At 43.6% G+C, this 16,398-nt stretch overlaps 1 protein-coding gene across 5 annotated transcripts in view; it reads left to right on the top strand.

The window, feature by feature from the left end:
* EPB41L3 (erythrocyte membrane protein band 4.1 like 3) overlaps window positions 1–16,398 on the top strand; it is an 85,469-nt gene that overhangs the window by 52,478 nt on the left and 16,593 nt on the right. For 4 of the 5 annotated variants that reach the window (XM_024763913.1, XM_024763912.1, XM_024763914.1 and 1 more), the window contains exons 9-12: window positions 1,742–1,839; window positions 2,543–2,718; window positions 5,918–6,138; window positions 15,293–15,346. In XM_024763913.1, coding sequence (XP_024619681.1) covers window positions 1,742–1,839; window positions 2,543–2,718; window positions 5,918–6,138; window positions 15,293–15,346 — 549 coding nt within the window. The remainder of the gene's footprint in view (window positions 1–1,741; window positions 1,840–2,542; window positions 2,719–5,917; window positions 6,139–15,292; window positions 15,347–16,398) is intronic. The other variant, XM_024763915.1, reaches the window with a different exon arrangement.

Here is a 16,398-nt window from a genome sequence, read left to right as displayed (position 1 = left end):
AAACGTTCCCCCCCCCCCCCTTTTTTACAACCATATTCATAGGCTGAGAAGAATGAGTGAGAAGGAATTACTGGTGGCACGAAGGCTCTGAAGCGGTCGGAAGAAGTGGATACAGAGCACAGAGAGAGAGACAGAGAAACGTTCAAAAAGTGCTGGGATCTCTCTCATCTTTGTGCTGAGCAAGACAGAGCAGTAAGAGAAACTTCCCGGCTTCCCGCTTCTTCCGGGAAGAGCTAGCTGACTCTTCTGTAAAACCCCTGGCCTTAGCATGGCGTGTCGTCCATGTGAGATGCAGGATGAATAAATGGAGGATGGTTTAGTCAAGGTCCCTTCCTCTGGCTTGTCAGTTGACTGGGTCCATTGGACGGGGGTGAGTTTCATGACCGTCCCTGGACAGGAACGTCAGAGAGGGAGAAAATGGGGAAGGCGACTGCATTTAGAGCCACCCGTGATGTATTTCCCCTTCTCCCCCTGGCCAGTCCCACTCAGTGAACAAGAAACAGAGGTCCGGAATAGCTAAAGTTCACATACCTCGCACAGGACCCCTCCCCTTGGTTCTTTGCTGCATAAATTACTTCTGCTATCGATTATACCAGTAGTCTGGGGGGTTTGGGCTCTTTGGGGAAGGCTTTTACTGTTTAAGATGATTGCCCTCTGGTGGCCTGATGTATCCTGTCTTCAGAAAATAAAAAAAATTTCTTGAATATCTGCCATAGTAATATTAAAATATATTACTCGGGAAGTTAGCTATCTCACCCTGAAAAAGCAGATGGCTGATGGAGTATCATCTGAACTCTACATGCTGAAAAATATGAAAATGTGTTCTCCCGATCCCTGACCTTATACAGTCGGCCCTCCGTATCCCAGGGTTCTGCATCTGTGGATGCAACCAACTGTGGATTGAAAACATTCGGGGAAAAAACTTCTAGAGAGTACCAGACAGCAAACCTTGAATTTGCTGCATGCAGGCAGCTGTTTCCGTAGCATTCACGTTGTATTTCAACTGTTTACCTGGCAGTTACATTGTGTTAGGCATTATAAGTAGTCTAGAGATGATTTAAAGTATATGGGAGGGCTGCATAAGTTATATGCATGTGTAGTATGCTATTTTATGTAAGGGATTTGAGCATTCACAGGTTTTGGTATCCACAGGGGTCCTGGAACCAATCCCCTTTGGATACCGAGGGACGACTGTATAATATTGAGAGATGTTAGCATTTGACCTGATAATCCATATTAGAATGCACAAATAAAAGCAGCAGTATCTGATACCAAGTCATCAAATACCTAGGATATGCGCATATTTCCAGACCAGATACAAGGAGAAAATGTCATCCTGAGAATGCTGTTTTATTCATTTCTTTGCGTTCCAACTGAAGTCATGATGTCAGGGAGAAACTATGACGATTAGGCTTAGAAATCAGATCAGGACAAACTGGTCTCTGGAAGGAATACAAATATTCTTCTTTTTTTGCATTTAGTTTTCATAAGATTCATCCTTGTACATGAAACTTTTACTACATGCATATGTGGTTGTCTGTACCTGCAGCATTTTAAGGAGATAGATATGAGATTTTTTTTAATGAGTGAATGTGTATAGCATGAAATCTGTGTATAGCAATTGATTTAGGGAGTAAAGGAAAAATTTGTGGGTGGTATTTTGACTTTGTATATTATTTGCTTTCATGTTATTTATGATTCCAAACTTCACTCTACTCTTCAATATGTCTTTTAAATTTAGTTTGAACAATTTGAAAGCACCATCGGGTTTAAGCTGCCCAACCATAGAGCGGCCAAGCGTTTGTGGAAAGTGTGTGTGGAACACCATACATTTTTCAGGTGGGTAGAGATCATTTTGGTCTTTCCTAAGGAAGAATTAGAATGATTGGAATCACCTACACTGATAAAAGGTTGTTGGAAAGAAGAATGTGACCACAAGATCCTTTCTATTCCTTCACGTTTGTTGCCGCCAGATTTCTTGATAAATCCTAAAAGAACTTCTGACTAAATTAGAAGGATTTTCCTTAATTTGTTGTATACTTATCTGTCTCATCTCCCCTTCATTATCTTGAGAGGTTTTTCATTATTTTTCTAGAACATCCACTTCAGATGTCCAATCCCTTCCTTACTCTTTCAGTAGCTTTTCAATACCATGCACCCCTTTGCCCACATCCAGTAAGTACTAAAGCCCTCAGATTTGTGTCTACAAAGTAATAAATGATCACTGTTCTTCACTAACATCCCCTACTTAATTGCTCTCTGGGTTTGTAGAACCACAGACTCTCCAGTTCCATAGGATGTTCAAATTCATCTAGTCCAGCTCCACCCCTGTTGTGCTTCTAGCCTCTCTACAACATCCCTAGTTGATACACACTGTGTGAAGTGACTTTTTTTCCTTATAAAACCAGGTTCACCGAATGGCAGGTTGGGGGTTCAACCTTGAGTACACAAAGCACTTTACCTTTCGGAACAGAGTAATAAGTTAGCATTCTTAGTATGTGGCTTAATAGTCTTGCTGATGTTTTTCCTTTAATATCTCCAGACTGTTGTTACCAGAAGCACCTCCAAAGAAGTTCCTTACCTTGGGGTCCAAGTTTCGTTACAGTGGCAGAACACAAGCCCAAACCAGGAGAGCTAGTGCATTGATAGACCGCCCGGCCCCTTACTTCGAGCGTTCGTCCAGCAAACGTTATACCATGTCTCGCAGCTTGGACGGAGGTAGGCACTGCTCCCCTTAATGATTGCTAGTGGCTACCGAGCAGCGAGAAACCATCGTGAGCCTCTGATGGACACAGGTACTCTGCGATAGCATGAAAGGAAGAGCACTTGTTGGTCTTCGGCTGAGTGGCACATTTTAACCAACCCCCCTGAAAAGGTGCCTGTGTGAGTCTAATGTCTGTTCTTGGTGGGTTTATATAAAATCACACAAAAGAATGGTACTTGGGGAATGAAGTAGCTTTCATAAGCTGGCACCCTGAATTTGGAGAAGGGTGCTCTCATTCTAAATATAGTAATCACATACTTATAAGTAATTTGTTTCTCTTTTCAGCAGATGGTAAATGATTATCAGGTTGGTTTTAGGTGATTTGTTTCCGAAAGAAAACTGTGCATTAGATTTATCTCTGTTTCTTTAAAAAGGTTATGAATAAAACGTGACTTTTATCAGTCAGTGAATAATAGCTGATAGAAAGGATGACATTCAAATGACAGAGCAAAAGGGCTCTAAGGAAATTGTCCTGGTTAACATTAATTACTACACCAGCTGGACTGGGAGAGCGTTGCTGTGTAAATATTCTGTACCGTGAAGTCAGATGGGTGAGTACCACAGGGAGAGAGTCACTGCATCACTTAGGTAGCATTTTTAAGGCATAATAATGAGTCTTTTGCAGGCTTTTGTTTTGTGGAGCAGTCTTCTGTGGCTGTCCAGAGGTACATGCAGATGTACTTTCTGCTCCAAGACATGGCAGCTGTAGGAAAGTTGGAACCTCTATATCCGTAGATGTGAAACCCACAGACACCGAGGGCCAGCTGTATTCATTGTACTACGTACACCATTTTGTGTAAGGGACTTGAGCATCCGTGGATTTTGCTTATCCACGGGGGCCCCAGAACCATTCCCCCCAGACACCAGGGCACGACTGTGGCCAGACCTCTGCCTCCTAATCCAGGGCTCCTTGGGGGTGAGGTGTTTTATAGGAGACTTATCCTGGGCACATAAAAAGAGAAGTTTCTAGCATGTGTGTACAATTTTAATAATAAGCAAAAGCATAGATAGAAACAAATAAAAGTTACAGGTGCCTGGTATCACCTCCCTCCTGGCCTTTTTTGCTGCCCACTCACCATGGAGTCTCAGTTCTTCCTTCCATTTCGCCAAACCCCGAGGTGGCTTGTAGGGAAGCGAACTCCCTGGATCGCCAGATTTGGAAGACTTCACTGTCCCAAAGGGATACTTAGAGGAAGTAAAAATTGTGTTATTAGTGCTGTATCGTTGTTATAAACTATATTAGAGAAGTAGGAGGAATGCTCGCCTAGCATAGATAAGTTCAGACCGTCTGTCTGTACAGCGGTGGGTGGATGAAGTACTGTCTGCAGGTCCCAGCTTTAGTCATCATCTGTAAGGTGGGATCAAGGCCACCTCTGACAGGTTATTGCGAAGAGTGAATAAGACGTAGGTGAAGGCAGTCTTGTTACAGATGTAATCATAATGATCTCAGTAGGTATATTGATAATCATTCTTTAGGCTTTTGTGAGCTGGCCTAGGAAGTCAGTCTTACCATTCTCTACCTTCTATAACAATGTCCCGTTTTTAGAATCTCTGAGAGCCAAACTTTTGGGGAAAATTGTTTATTAGGACCGTTTTGAGTCAGATTAAGATACTGAAAAATTCACATTGACTATGACACTTCTTTTGGCAGCGCCTCATCTCCTCTTCCTTGAAGAGTCTGTGTAAACTAGTGTGTGTTCTCTAAGTCAGTGCTGGAGGAACTTGTGTAGAATCACAGCTTTCTTCCCCGAATGTCATCCACTCTGTCCTGCGATGTGAACCCGAGGGGACACATTTGTTGTGAATGTTGTTTTCCTTGTGACCTTCTGTGTGATAATGATTGCTGAGAAGACACAAGACAATTGTGAAATCAATGTACTAATTCCATGCTGTCTCTTTCTCCCTGCCCAAAAGTGATGTTAGTATGTGTTGTCTCTCACCCTTTGGGGTCCTGCCAATTCTCGTATGTTTCTCTGAGCTGCTGCTCGGGGGGGCCATGGCTGCATGTTGGAATAGAAACTGCTTTTTGCAAGATTGCATCGTCTGTTAGAACAGCCTAACAAGCCTTTTAGGAAACTGTGTCTCATATGAGCTTTTTCGTCATCAGTAAGAGATGTAAAATATCTTAGTGAAGGTATTTTAGTAAAACGGTTTACTATTCAAAGGATTTCAGAGCTTTTTCTTACATTTATGTTTTAAATTTCCTGAAATATGAAAGCAGATTAAATTTTGCCTACGATTTGAAAAGCAGCCTTTCTAAATTTCAGTAAATTTTATGGTACCTAAAACCTAAAAGAATGAGTACCAAATTTCAAAAGTCTAACTAAATTAAGCATCTCTTTCACTGAGACATTTTAGCTGAGACGAAAGGCTGGGTGTTCTCTCTTACGTTTGCGTGCTTTGCACTTGCATGAATTTCATTAGCAACGTTTGTCTTGTTTTCCCAAAATACTAGAGATGAATGAATGTATGCATATCGTGGTAGTCTTTTTAAAGCACAGTAGAAATTAAAACATTTCTGCACTTCAGTTGAACAGAGTTACCATCTGAATTCTATAATCTCTGCCCAGTAAATGGTTACTTTTCATTATTACTTGTGTAGCTTTTATATTGTAGAAGCGATAGACTTTCCAAGCACTAATAGTAGTAGTAATAGTAATAATAATAATAATAATAAAACATTTCAGTGCTCCTTAATGAGTGGCACTTGCACAGCTCTGTTTAGAGTCAAGTGCGCTAGGGCAGTTAGTTGTCTGTCTCCTGTTAGTTGTGGAACTTGCCCCGAGTGTCTGGTGCTCCGCCAGTTACTCTGTGGGTAACAGCCTCGGTGGCCACTCAGCCCCGCATCCTTCCACTCACCTCCACCCTCACACACATCCTCACCAGAGAGCCTGAGAAGTGGATGGAAATTATTCTGGTGGCTTTGAGAGATGAGCATTGAAATCACGCTTAAACGCAGTTATGGGTGACAACAGAAGGATGAATCTGTGGCGTTGCTTAGATGAGAGTACCTGCAGGGCTGACCTGTCTTTTGAAGAGAAACCTGGTATTTTATGGGGGGATTTTTGCTGTAACGGGAGCAATCGGTGGTGTCCGTCTGTCTTCTGACTTAACTGTTTTGGTCTTTATTTCTCCAATTGTATTTGCTTTTAGCATCAGTGAATGAAAACCATGAAATATACATGAAGGATTCTGTGTCTGCTGCAGAGGTTGGTACTGGCCAGTACATAACAACAAAGGGCATCTCTCAGACCAACTTGATCACCACTGTGACTCCGGAGAAAAAGGCAGAGGAGGAGCGGGTCGAGGAAGACGACAGACGGCAAAAGGCCGAGGAAGCCACACCCGTCGCTGCCGTACGGCCCGAGGGAAAGGTACATCTCCCCGCTGTCTCCCCAACCTGTGCACTCTCTAAGAACTCCTGAATAAGACTGAGGACGTAAGCCAGGAATGTGAATAAGACTTAGGCTAATCCGTATCTCGGCATGAGTCACCTTCGTGTTGTCAACTTTTAAATTAGTATGTCCTCTGTCAACACTTTTCCTCTGCAAAAGCCCTTTCTAACTTTCGGGAAATTCTTATTGAACAACTGAGGTGCTACGTGAGACTTTCAGGACAGCTGTCCTGTCTGTAGATCTTAACAATACGTTTGGTAGTGAATTACACTTTTCTGTTTGGGCTCACAATTCAGAACTGTCACTAAAGCCGTTTTCTTTGTTTCTGGCCCCATCCTCCTACCCAGGGCTGTGTGTTTGTCTAGATGCACAGTAATTGCTTTGCCCTTCTTCTGACCGCTGGTAGCTGAGTGACCACAGCCTGCATACTTATACACTGTTTCCACTGTTTGTTTCTCTCTCTCAGTCTTATCATCTTAACCTAACCATCAGAGTAGCCAGTGGATGTGTTTTGGAAAAGGGATATTAAGGCCGAAGTTTGCAAGGGAAGACGGAGGGCGAACTTGGCAGTAATTTTTCCAGGGTGTTTTATTCATTGAACTTGGTCACTTCATTTCATCCAAAAGTCAATTTATTTTTAAATATTATGTTTATTTCTGGAGGTCCATCACTATAAAGCAACTTTTCAGGAAAATGAAAGTCAAAAAACATGTAGACAACCTGCTTCTGGTTCGGGATGTTGTATGTCGCAGAGCAGCTCCCTAAAAGTCAAAGAACATGCCGGGAGGTTTATACATAATAATAATGGAAAAACAAGAGTGGGTCTTGGAATGTACAGAGTACAGAGTGAAAGGAAACAGCAGAATAAAAATGCCGTATAACTTAGAGGTTATGCTAAAACTTAGGTAAATTTGATTCAAAAGTGCTCTTTTGCACGTGGGCTCTTCAAATGCAGAGTACGGGGCAGAGAATCAGCTGGGACTCTGTAGAAAAATGCTCCTTTGGATAAGAATTTAACAGTGACCTCTAAATGGGCAGATTGGCAAACGTACCATCATTCTGTTTATGTTAGACTATCCCAATGACCCAGTCCATCATCCTTTTTTAGGGTAAGATTATTTTTTTGCCAAACACAAAAATAAAAACAGGATAGGACATAATGCAAGGATATTTGGATCACTTTTGCTGTTAAAATGCGCTTTGTTCTGAATTTTGTTTTTACACTCTTTTCGTTTAAGGCGGCTTCTAACTAGGTCACGATCAGAAGATGATATACTTGAAAAGCCAATGTGTCCCATGATTTCTGAAAGTCGCCCAGGCCAACACTCCATTCTGAGGGATGTGTAAATATGATTAAGTGCCCCATAAAAGTAAATGACTTGTTTGCTCCATAAACGATCCACTCCCACTTTGTTTGATTTTAAAAGATCAGCGATTTGTTTACATGAGATGGAGCCCTAAGCCAGCATCACTGGGTGCCTTTTATGCCATGGGAGATTAGAAAGACCAAGAAGACTGTTCTCTTAGAGTCGGAGCCTCTGAGAAGCCAGCACTGTGACCCTGATGCCTTCTGAGAGGCCGTGGCTGAGGCCTTGTGCTGAAGGAGCTGAAGGGCTGTCTACATCTCCCCCACTGCAAAGCTGTCTTTAAAAACCACTCTAGGGCTTCCCTGGTGGTACAGTGGTTAAGAATCTGCCTGCCAGTGCAGGGGACGCAGGTTCAAGCCCTGGTCCGGGAAGATCCCACATGCCGCGGAGCAGCTAAGCCCGTGAGCTACAACTACTGAGCCTGCTGCACCCTAGAGCCCATGAGCCACAACTACTGAGCCCGCGTGCCTAGAGCCCATGCTGTGCAACAAGAGAAGCCACCGCAATGAGAAGCCCGCACACCACTACTAGAGAAAGCCTGGCGTAACAACGAAGACCCAACACAGCCAAAAAATAAATAAATAAAATTAATTTTTTTAAAAAAGCCGCTCTAAAAACCACTCTAATCAGCAACATGGAAGATGAAGCGTCATTTCATTCTTCTCTGTCTTCAAAAAGTAACGTAGAGGGCGCTTATTTTTTAACCAAGATGAAAATGTATTACTGAAAATAGTTCTTAAGCGACTGGTCCCTAGATTCCTCTGAGAGGAGGTGTGTTTCCCCACTAACGATCACCCCAGCTGACGGGGCAGCCTCCACGGGCAGAAGGCGGCTTGTAACTTGTACATTATTCTCAGCTCAGTGAGATTTGGGCAGCGTCTTGTTTAAGACACAGTGTTTAATGTCCGATGTGAGTATTAGGAAAAGACATACTTGTCTGATACCGAAAAAGACACTTCTACATTCTACTAGATCCATGATATAATTTTATTTGTGCATTTTCTTACCCTCTGTCTCTATATTTACCAAGTCAGGGTTGGATTACCATCACAAAGCAGACCAGATAATGTCCATGCTCTCAGGACACTAGGCAGAAACACGCATGTGAGTACACACACAGACACACACACACGAGCAGAAGTTCAGTCATCTTCAGGCTCCAGGTGACCTTGTCTTGAACTCGGCTATAGCAGCTTCCACGCTGGCCCTGGGTCCTGTTTGGCATTTGCTTGTCTCTCTCCCACCCCTCTCGCTCAGCATCCCTCCACCACCTGCAGAGAAAGCTGGCTGTGGTCACGGAGACTGCGGGGACCAGGAAGGGTGTAAAGAACCTTACTTGCCCTGCACAAGCCTGCATGCCTCTCCCCAGGAGCACTATTGTGGGGTTGCCTGCCTTGATCGTCCCCTTAAGGACTCAAACCAGGCGGCTTAAGCCTACGGCTCCTCTAAGAAAAACCGGAAGGTGGGGGAATTGTATCTTTCTATTATTTGTGGACCACAAGTAATGCAAAGTGAGTGCTGATGAACCGCATCACAAGAAGACACATCCTTTTTTGCTAGTTAGCTTGTTAGAAACCACTTCTTTAAGCTCGCCCGTGTACATTATGGGTAAGGGGCCAAAACAGTAGTTTTCAAAAGAGCCTCGGTGCTTTATGGACAGGTAAGGTTCCTACGGTGCTCACTGTGGAATTAACCTAATTGGAGCTGCTTATGGGTAGGAGTGGGGTCAGAAACTTCGTGATTTGGAAACCCACCTGCTTTGGCTATAACTGACTAACCAAGGAAAAGTAACGCTAGAGATTTTGTCTTTAATAATCAAAAATTGGGTTCATTGTCATTTTAATCTAACTGAACCCTAGTAACAGATCTGGTAGCTGGAGATTAGGAGAAGTTATTGAAAGTCTTGGTTTTAAGTTATCAGAGAGTTACATCTGCTCTCGGCATCCTAAAAATTTCTAGAGTTGTTGGTCTAAACAGAAGTTTTGGATCATATGAAACGTAGTCGTTGAGATTACCCACAGATATCTTCGGTTCTGATTCTTTTTTCAAGCCCACCCTGTGTTTGACTTGAGGGTCTAATGGGAAGACGATGGCCATTCGTGGCAGTGTTGGCATGCGCTTGAATACCTTAAAATTCACCAACAACCCTAGTGCTGAAATTCTTGTTTGACGATTTTTTTCTCGGTACCCATAAGAAAATTAACTAATTGCAGTTTTCTTTTTGTCCCTTTGCACCTCTGTTCGCTGCTTTCTGTCTCTCTCGCTGTCTCTCTCACATCAGTCACCCGGGCTGGGCACTGACTCATGTCCCCCCTCCCCCCCATCAGCCCGCTCTCCCCCTGCATCTCCCACAGGGCTCCGCAGGAGGTGTAAGGAGAACGGGCACCCCCCGTCGGTGGTCGAGCCGGCCAGAGACCCCGGGCAGCTGCACGGGGAGCCCACCTCGGACTCTGACGGCCGAGGGAAGCCGTGCCTGGGGGACCACGATGTGGCTTTTAGCTGCAAACAGCGGCCGGGCAGAGGGGCCACGCTGCTTTCCTTCTCCTTGCAACTCCCCGAGTCTTTCCCCTCTCTCCTGGATGACGATGGCTACCTGTCCTTCCCCAACCTTTCCGAGAGCCACCTCCTGCCCCAGAGCTTGCGGCATTACCTCCCCATCCGCTCGCCCTCTCTGGTGCCCTGCGTGCTCTTCATCTTCTTCTTCCTGCTCTCCGCCTCCTTCTCAGTGCCATACGCCCTCACTCTCTCCTTCCCTCTGGCCCTGTGCCTCTGCTGCCTGGAGCCCAAGGCGGCCTCCTTGAGTGCCTCACTAGACAATGACCCGAGTGACAGTTCAGAGGAAGAGGTGTGTACCGCGGCATAGAACACGCGTCCCTGTCGTGCTCGGGGCCGCGGTCCGAAACAGTCTCAGACGGCTGCTGCGATAGTGGTCCTACTTTCAGAGCCTCATTTATCGTCTGTGCCAATCTGTGCAGAGGTTTTGTGTGCAGGGCGTGCGACCCGGCCCCGGGGTTAGGCACAACACCATGTGGATGCAGCAGGCTGAGCCCGGCCCGGAACTGCACTGCCAACCCCCACCGACTCCAGCGGGTGGGGGAGGACTCAGCCGTGAGCCTACTGTAAATAAACAACCCGTGAGCTACGTAAGAACTCAGGGTCGACTTAAAGGCTCTGTTCAGTTCTCATTCAATAAAGGGAATGACACGGAAGACGGATGGGTAACTTTCAACTAGATTGGCGGCAAGTTACCAAAATGTACCCTGCTGTAACGATGCACAGTGGTGATCCGCACCAGGTAAAGGATGCTCAGGGCGCGGCGGGAGAGAGCACCGCCGTCGTTGAGGTGCGTCACCACCCTCGGGGCAGCTCTCCAAGACTGTAAATGCCTCCCTCTCCTCCCTGGAGATTGTGAAATGCCCCCGCTGCTCTTTGATTGTCATTGCCAGACGGTCATTGTTACTCCATGAGGGGAGCCCGATCCCGTGGGTGTGTTGGGTCAGAAAGAGGGGCTTGAGCGGTTTAAAACGCTCCGTGACATTGGTCATCGGCAGGGCCAGAAACAGGACCAGAAAGAGCGGCAGTTGAAAACAGCAGTTTCCAAACACAATCAGGAAAGACTCCTGTTAGGTTTCCATACGCTGTAAAAATGGGCTGAGATTTCATGAACACGAGCAATGCCAAGGCATGTGTTGGGTGGCACCCATTCTCTCAGTTCCGGCGTGAGGCTGGGGAAGTTGGATGGGCCTCTGTGGCTAGCGACCAGGAAAGGACTTGAGCCTTCAGCCTCCATCCGTGAAAGCAGGCTGCCTGTCAGTCCCCCGTCCCTCATCCGAGCCATTGGGGGAGGTGACATCCTAGCAGGTAGTGTTTCCTCTTAATTGCTCCCCTTTCCCTCCACTCCATTGCCCTGTGAACAGCCCAGCGGTTTCCCTCTGTGCAGCCTTTAAATAGAACGCAGGGGAAAAGAACAGAAGTGCCAACAGGCCCCTGGCTGAAACCCACCCTCCTGCCTACGCCTGCCCCCGGCTCCTCCAGCAGTTCTGGAGGGTTTTGTGTCAGGAGCCAAACCCAATACACCTAGCATTAAAAAAGAAAATCGCAAAGTCAAAGCAACGCTAAAAAAGGAAAGTCTATTCAGTTCTATGCTCAGCTAGAAATGGTAATCCGAGCTGCACCTGTGAGTAGATAGCATTGTGAGGTACGTATCTATATTTAGTGGTATTATGACTGTTTCTTTGCAGCAGCGGGAAAAAAGTGGGAATGGTCTCCAAGACGTTCCCAAGAAAAGTTTAGGCTTTTCAAGTTGATGTTGCCTAAGAGCCCTTTGCAAGGTTCTTGGATCCTCTGTGACTTAGCTCCAAATCTATCTATGTGTAGCTATTTTCGTACGTGGAAAATATTTTAAGAGAAAAACCACTCTAAATCCTAGGTTTGAATATCACCATTTCTCATAGTAGCAACATAATCAAATAACGTAGGTCCAGACCTACAGTTATGACGAACGCAGTATTATCTACAAAAACATCTACAAAAACTGTTTATAATATTAGCTGGTTTCCAACCTGCTCATCTTCGTTCCTTTAGCAGTGGAGCTAGTCATCAAGCTAACAGAAGGTGAAAAGATTGCCATTTTATGTTTTTCTGCATTTTAAATAACTGAACTTTCATGTAGCAAACCACACAGATCTTGTGCCTAATCCAGGGTGTACATCTTGTTGTAATCAGTGCATGAAAATTAATGTTCAACTTGGGCATGTCTGCATTACATCAGCAAAACAAATCACAGCAGTTACTCCTCGCAAGCTGGAGGCCGCGTGGCTGGTGTTCCCCACATGCAAACCCTCCTCTGAGACCGTGAACCAGCTCTGGCCGAGGCGGCCTTTCTTGTCCTCTGCTCCAGCCTCGGTCACCCATGACGGCTGTCCTGCCACATGACTTTGTATTTGGCCATCTGTTCAATGTCGTCTCAACCCCAAGTGTTAAGAGCTGTGAGCTCTGGTTCAAGCTGAGCTAGAGAACTCTGATGTAGGTCATTCAGGTAAAAAAAAAAAAAAAAAAATTAAAAAAAAAAAAAAAAAAAAAACACTCGCCATTTGTTGACACGGCCTGTTTTATTCCCTGGGCCTCAAGTGCTTTGGCAGCTAAACCGGGTGACTTTGTAACATACGGTTCAGCTCCGTCACTTTGGTTTTGCAAAATCACTAATGACTCTAATTCTTTTTAAATATTTTATCATCACTGCTTACATCTGTCACGTGTGGTAGTGGCTTAATTAGTCCCAGCCCTTCTCAAGAGTGAAACCCAGTGCAGAGAGCTGTAATCATTTCAAACTACAGAGCTGTTAGCTTTTTTTTTTTTTCATTTGTCCTTCTAGAATTTTGGTCAGATAAGGAGGGGCCGAACACTAAATCATCTACGTCTGTCCAGAGACGTAAGATGAATTTAGCTCACCGTAATTATGTGTCAACTTGTGAAGAATTTTTTGATAATACCAGGAAAGGAGGTGGATGAAGTCCAGAGGAAAAGATTGATCACTTGATTTAACATTTTAGATGGTGTAAACACATTATATGATAGTCCATGGCATGCCATACATTTTGCAGTTTTTCTTAGACATAGGATATTATATAAATAAAAGTTGCTATAAAAGCTGCTTTATTCAGCCTTTAATACTTCAGTCATTAACTGTATATTGATCAGGTACTATGTTTGTTGAATGACTGACTGACTAGGTGCTGAGTAGGGCATTGAGGGAGTTTAGATATGGCCTAAGCTGCTATTTATTTGTGTATAGCTAGGAAAAATAATAGCAATACTTAGGAAATACTATTTTGATATCAATATTTATGATTTTTATAGGCATTTTTAGCTGTGTGTATGTGTCAGGCATCGCATAAAGACTTAGTATCTGTTACCTGATACAGTTAGGGCTATGATTTTCCCCATTTTCCAAGAAGGAAATTGGGATTAAAATATGAAACCTGCCCCCTGTGCCACAGAGTTAAATAAATAGCAGAGGATTTGAGCTGATGTCAGTCTGTCCTGAGACCCCCTCACTCTTAACCATGGCGGTAATTCCAGTGCCAAGATGCCTGGAAAGCTGCTGAAGTGAATTCTAAAGCCATAAGGGAAATAATCAAAGTAGGAGGAGAAAAACTTTCAAGAACTTTCGAGGCCTTTGACACAACTAGTTAGCACACTGAGCCCAAGTCGTTCTTATTGGTTCTTGAAAGCCTAAGGTTTCCTCGGGTTATCCCATCCCCTCGAACAGTGACCTGCTTCTCTTCCTAAATCAAACTGGCCTTGCCCTAGACTGTCAGTTGGTGAAGCCATGCTAATGCCCTAGCAGTGATCACCCCGATAAGAAAATTAATAGCCACCCCCTTCCAGGTGTGTTGCCAAGGTGGTCGGGTCATGAAAGCTCTCAGCATGCTTTCTTTACCAACCTACTGAAAAGGATTTCCCTTAGACACAGGAGCAGATTGCCAGGATGGAGACCTCAGGTGCACAGGCCAAGCATATGAGTTCCAACTCCTTTTCTTTTAGGAATACAGAAAATGAAAGTTTGGGAGAGGATCAAGAATTCAACCCAGCCAGAGTCATGTAGACACAAAGAGCACAGTCCCAGCCCTCCCGCTGGTAATCCATGGTCTTTGCAATGAGAGATTATTTTAAGAGACAGATTCACAACCTTAGAGCCTCCAGTATGGATTTTTGTTGACAAATTACTAATCGCACAACTTTGCTCGAAGGACTTTTAATAATGACTAGTTTGAGAGTTGAGAAGGGAAAGTCAGGTAATATTATATAGGACGTTGAGATGTCCCAATGTCAATGGCTGTGGCTCATCTCTCCTCCAGAAAAAAAAAGAGTTTTTGTTGTAAATCATAAACCGCTATAAAAACAGATTAAAAATCAGTCTTGAAATTACTATTGTAATTCTCCCTTGAAAACCTAGGCTCTGTCAAATGCTGTGCTTTGTTTTATTTGTGTCCAAGTAGATGTCTCTCTCCGTCCTTCTCTCCTTATTTTTCATTACTATTATTTGCTTCATTTGAATGTTTATTTTGGAACGAGATATTTAATTACATACTTCTCTATACCTCTTTCTGTTGGAGGGTGGGACGAAATAAACAACATATAGTTTTAAAAAATATCTAGTTAGCAATCCTACTTGAGAATTGAGTTACATTTTTCATATATAGAACATATGCCTGTGAGTCACTGGCATGTGCTTTTTATAATTAAAAGGTAATGCAGACAGCCTGATGGTCTTAGATGGATGCAAATTACCAAAATGGTGTAAATGAGGGGCTGAAAGTCCAGTGACTGTTAATAGCAGTTTTTTATTTAAATTGACATGTGAAGTTACTTTTCAAATGTGACCTATTCCTAGAATTTTTTAAAAATATATAAACAGCAATTTTATTTGCATTAAACATTTCTAGGAGCTCTTTCTAGGGGTTTCAGTTAAAAATGGGGGAAAGAATGACATGGCAGCAGACATGTCAGCTTGGCTAATACACGTCCTGTGGTTACGCAGGCCGTGTGCCTCTGGTCTTCCTCTGAGTGTCTCTGCTGATGGAACCTAGCTCTGGCCTTTCTTTGGCTTTTGTTTGAACCTGCATTCTTGTTGGGAAGGTAGTGCGATACAGATCACAGAAAAAGGGACTGAACTGTAGGCCCCAGGCTTGCCCGCTTGACGAGATGGTTTGTTTTCTCTTCCTGCCTTCCTCCCGGAACCTGATCACCTCTGTGATCCTCAGACCGACAGTGAGCGCACGGACACCGCGGCTGATGGGGAAACCACCGCCACTGAGGTTGGTACAGTCACTGTGGGGTGCCGCCCGTTGCCTAACAAAAACGCTGGTTCTGCCTTTAGGAACTTTGCATATTGCCTCTTAGGGTGGAGAGAAATTCTCCTTTTAACAGTAGGAGTTAAATATATTCTACTGCCTAGACCAGTGGTTCTCAAACTCTGGCCTGCATCAGAGCCATCTGGAGGTTCCCATCCTCCTGTTTCACATTCAGAAGAAGGTCTGGGGTAGGGCTGGAGAATTTGCATTTCTAACAAGTTCCCAGGTGACAGTGACTCTATCCATTACAGGGTCACATTTTGAGAACCCTTGGCTAAATTGGTAATACTTTTTAAAAAATTTTTATTGGAGTAGAGTTGCTTTACAATGTTGTGTTAGTTTCAGGTGTACAGCAAAGTGAACCAGTTATTCATATACATGTACCCACTCTTTTTTAGATTCTTTTCCCATATAGGTCATTACAGAGTATTGAGTAGAGTTCCCTCTGCTATGCAGTAGGTCCTTATTAGTTATCTATTTTATATGCAGTAGTCTGTGTATTTTTTTTAAAATGTATTCCCTTATCCCAAATGTTTACGCATGATAGCCATAATTGGGGGTGGGTGGTACAATTTGTGTAATTAGCTTATTGACTAGGTACAGATATACTTTAAAATCCCAAATGGTCAAAATGCTTGTTAAGATTATACTACTTAACTCATTTTTCATAGCCTGGATGTAGTCTGGGTCACTCAAAAGAAATGAATTTTCCAAGGAAAAGAAAATGAACAAATTACTGTCAGTGCTTTATTGGGAAAAAAATTATCACATTGACCAGTGATACTATGCTCTTATTTATCCTTTGTTAATTCTTCAGGGTTCATTAAATATGTGTGTGGCTTACGTTGTTTTCTAAATCTTCTCTACCAGTAACTAATTAAAATTTCTGTAAAAACAATATTTATCTATAGTAATGGAAGTCAAGATGTTCATTTCCTAAAGTGCTAATAACAGAATTTTTTTTTTACTTTGTGATAGTGTTTAACATTAGGTTGTTTTTTCCATTATCCAGTCAT

This window comes from Neophocaena asiaeorientalis, unplaced genomic scaffold, assembly GCF_003031525.2.
Source record: "Neophocaena asiaeorientalis asiaeorientalis breed wild unplaced genomic scaffold, Neophocaena_asiaeorientalis_V1.1 scaffold110, whole genome shotgun sequence".
NCBI lineage: Eukaryota > Metazoa > Chordata > Mammalia > Artiodactyla > Phocoenidae > Neophocaena > Neophocaena asiaeorientalis.
The sequence above is the reverse complement of the archived record's forward strand: the minus strand, read 5'-3'. Positions and strand labels throughout refer to the sequence as shown.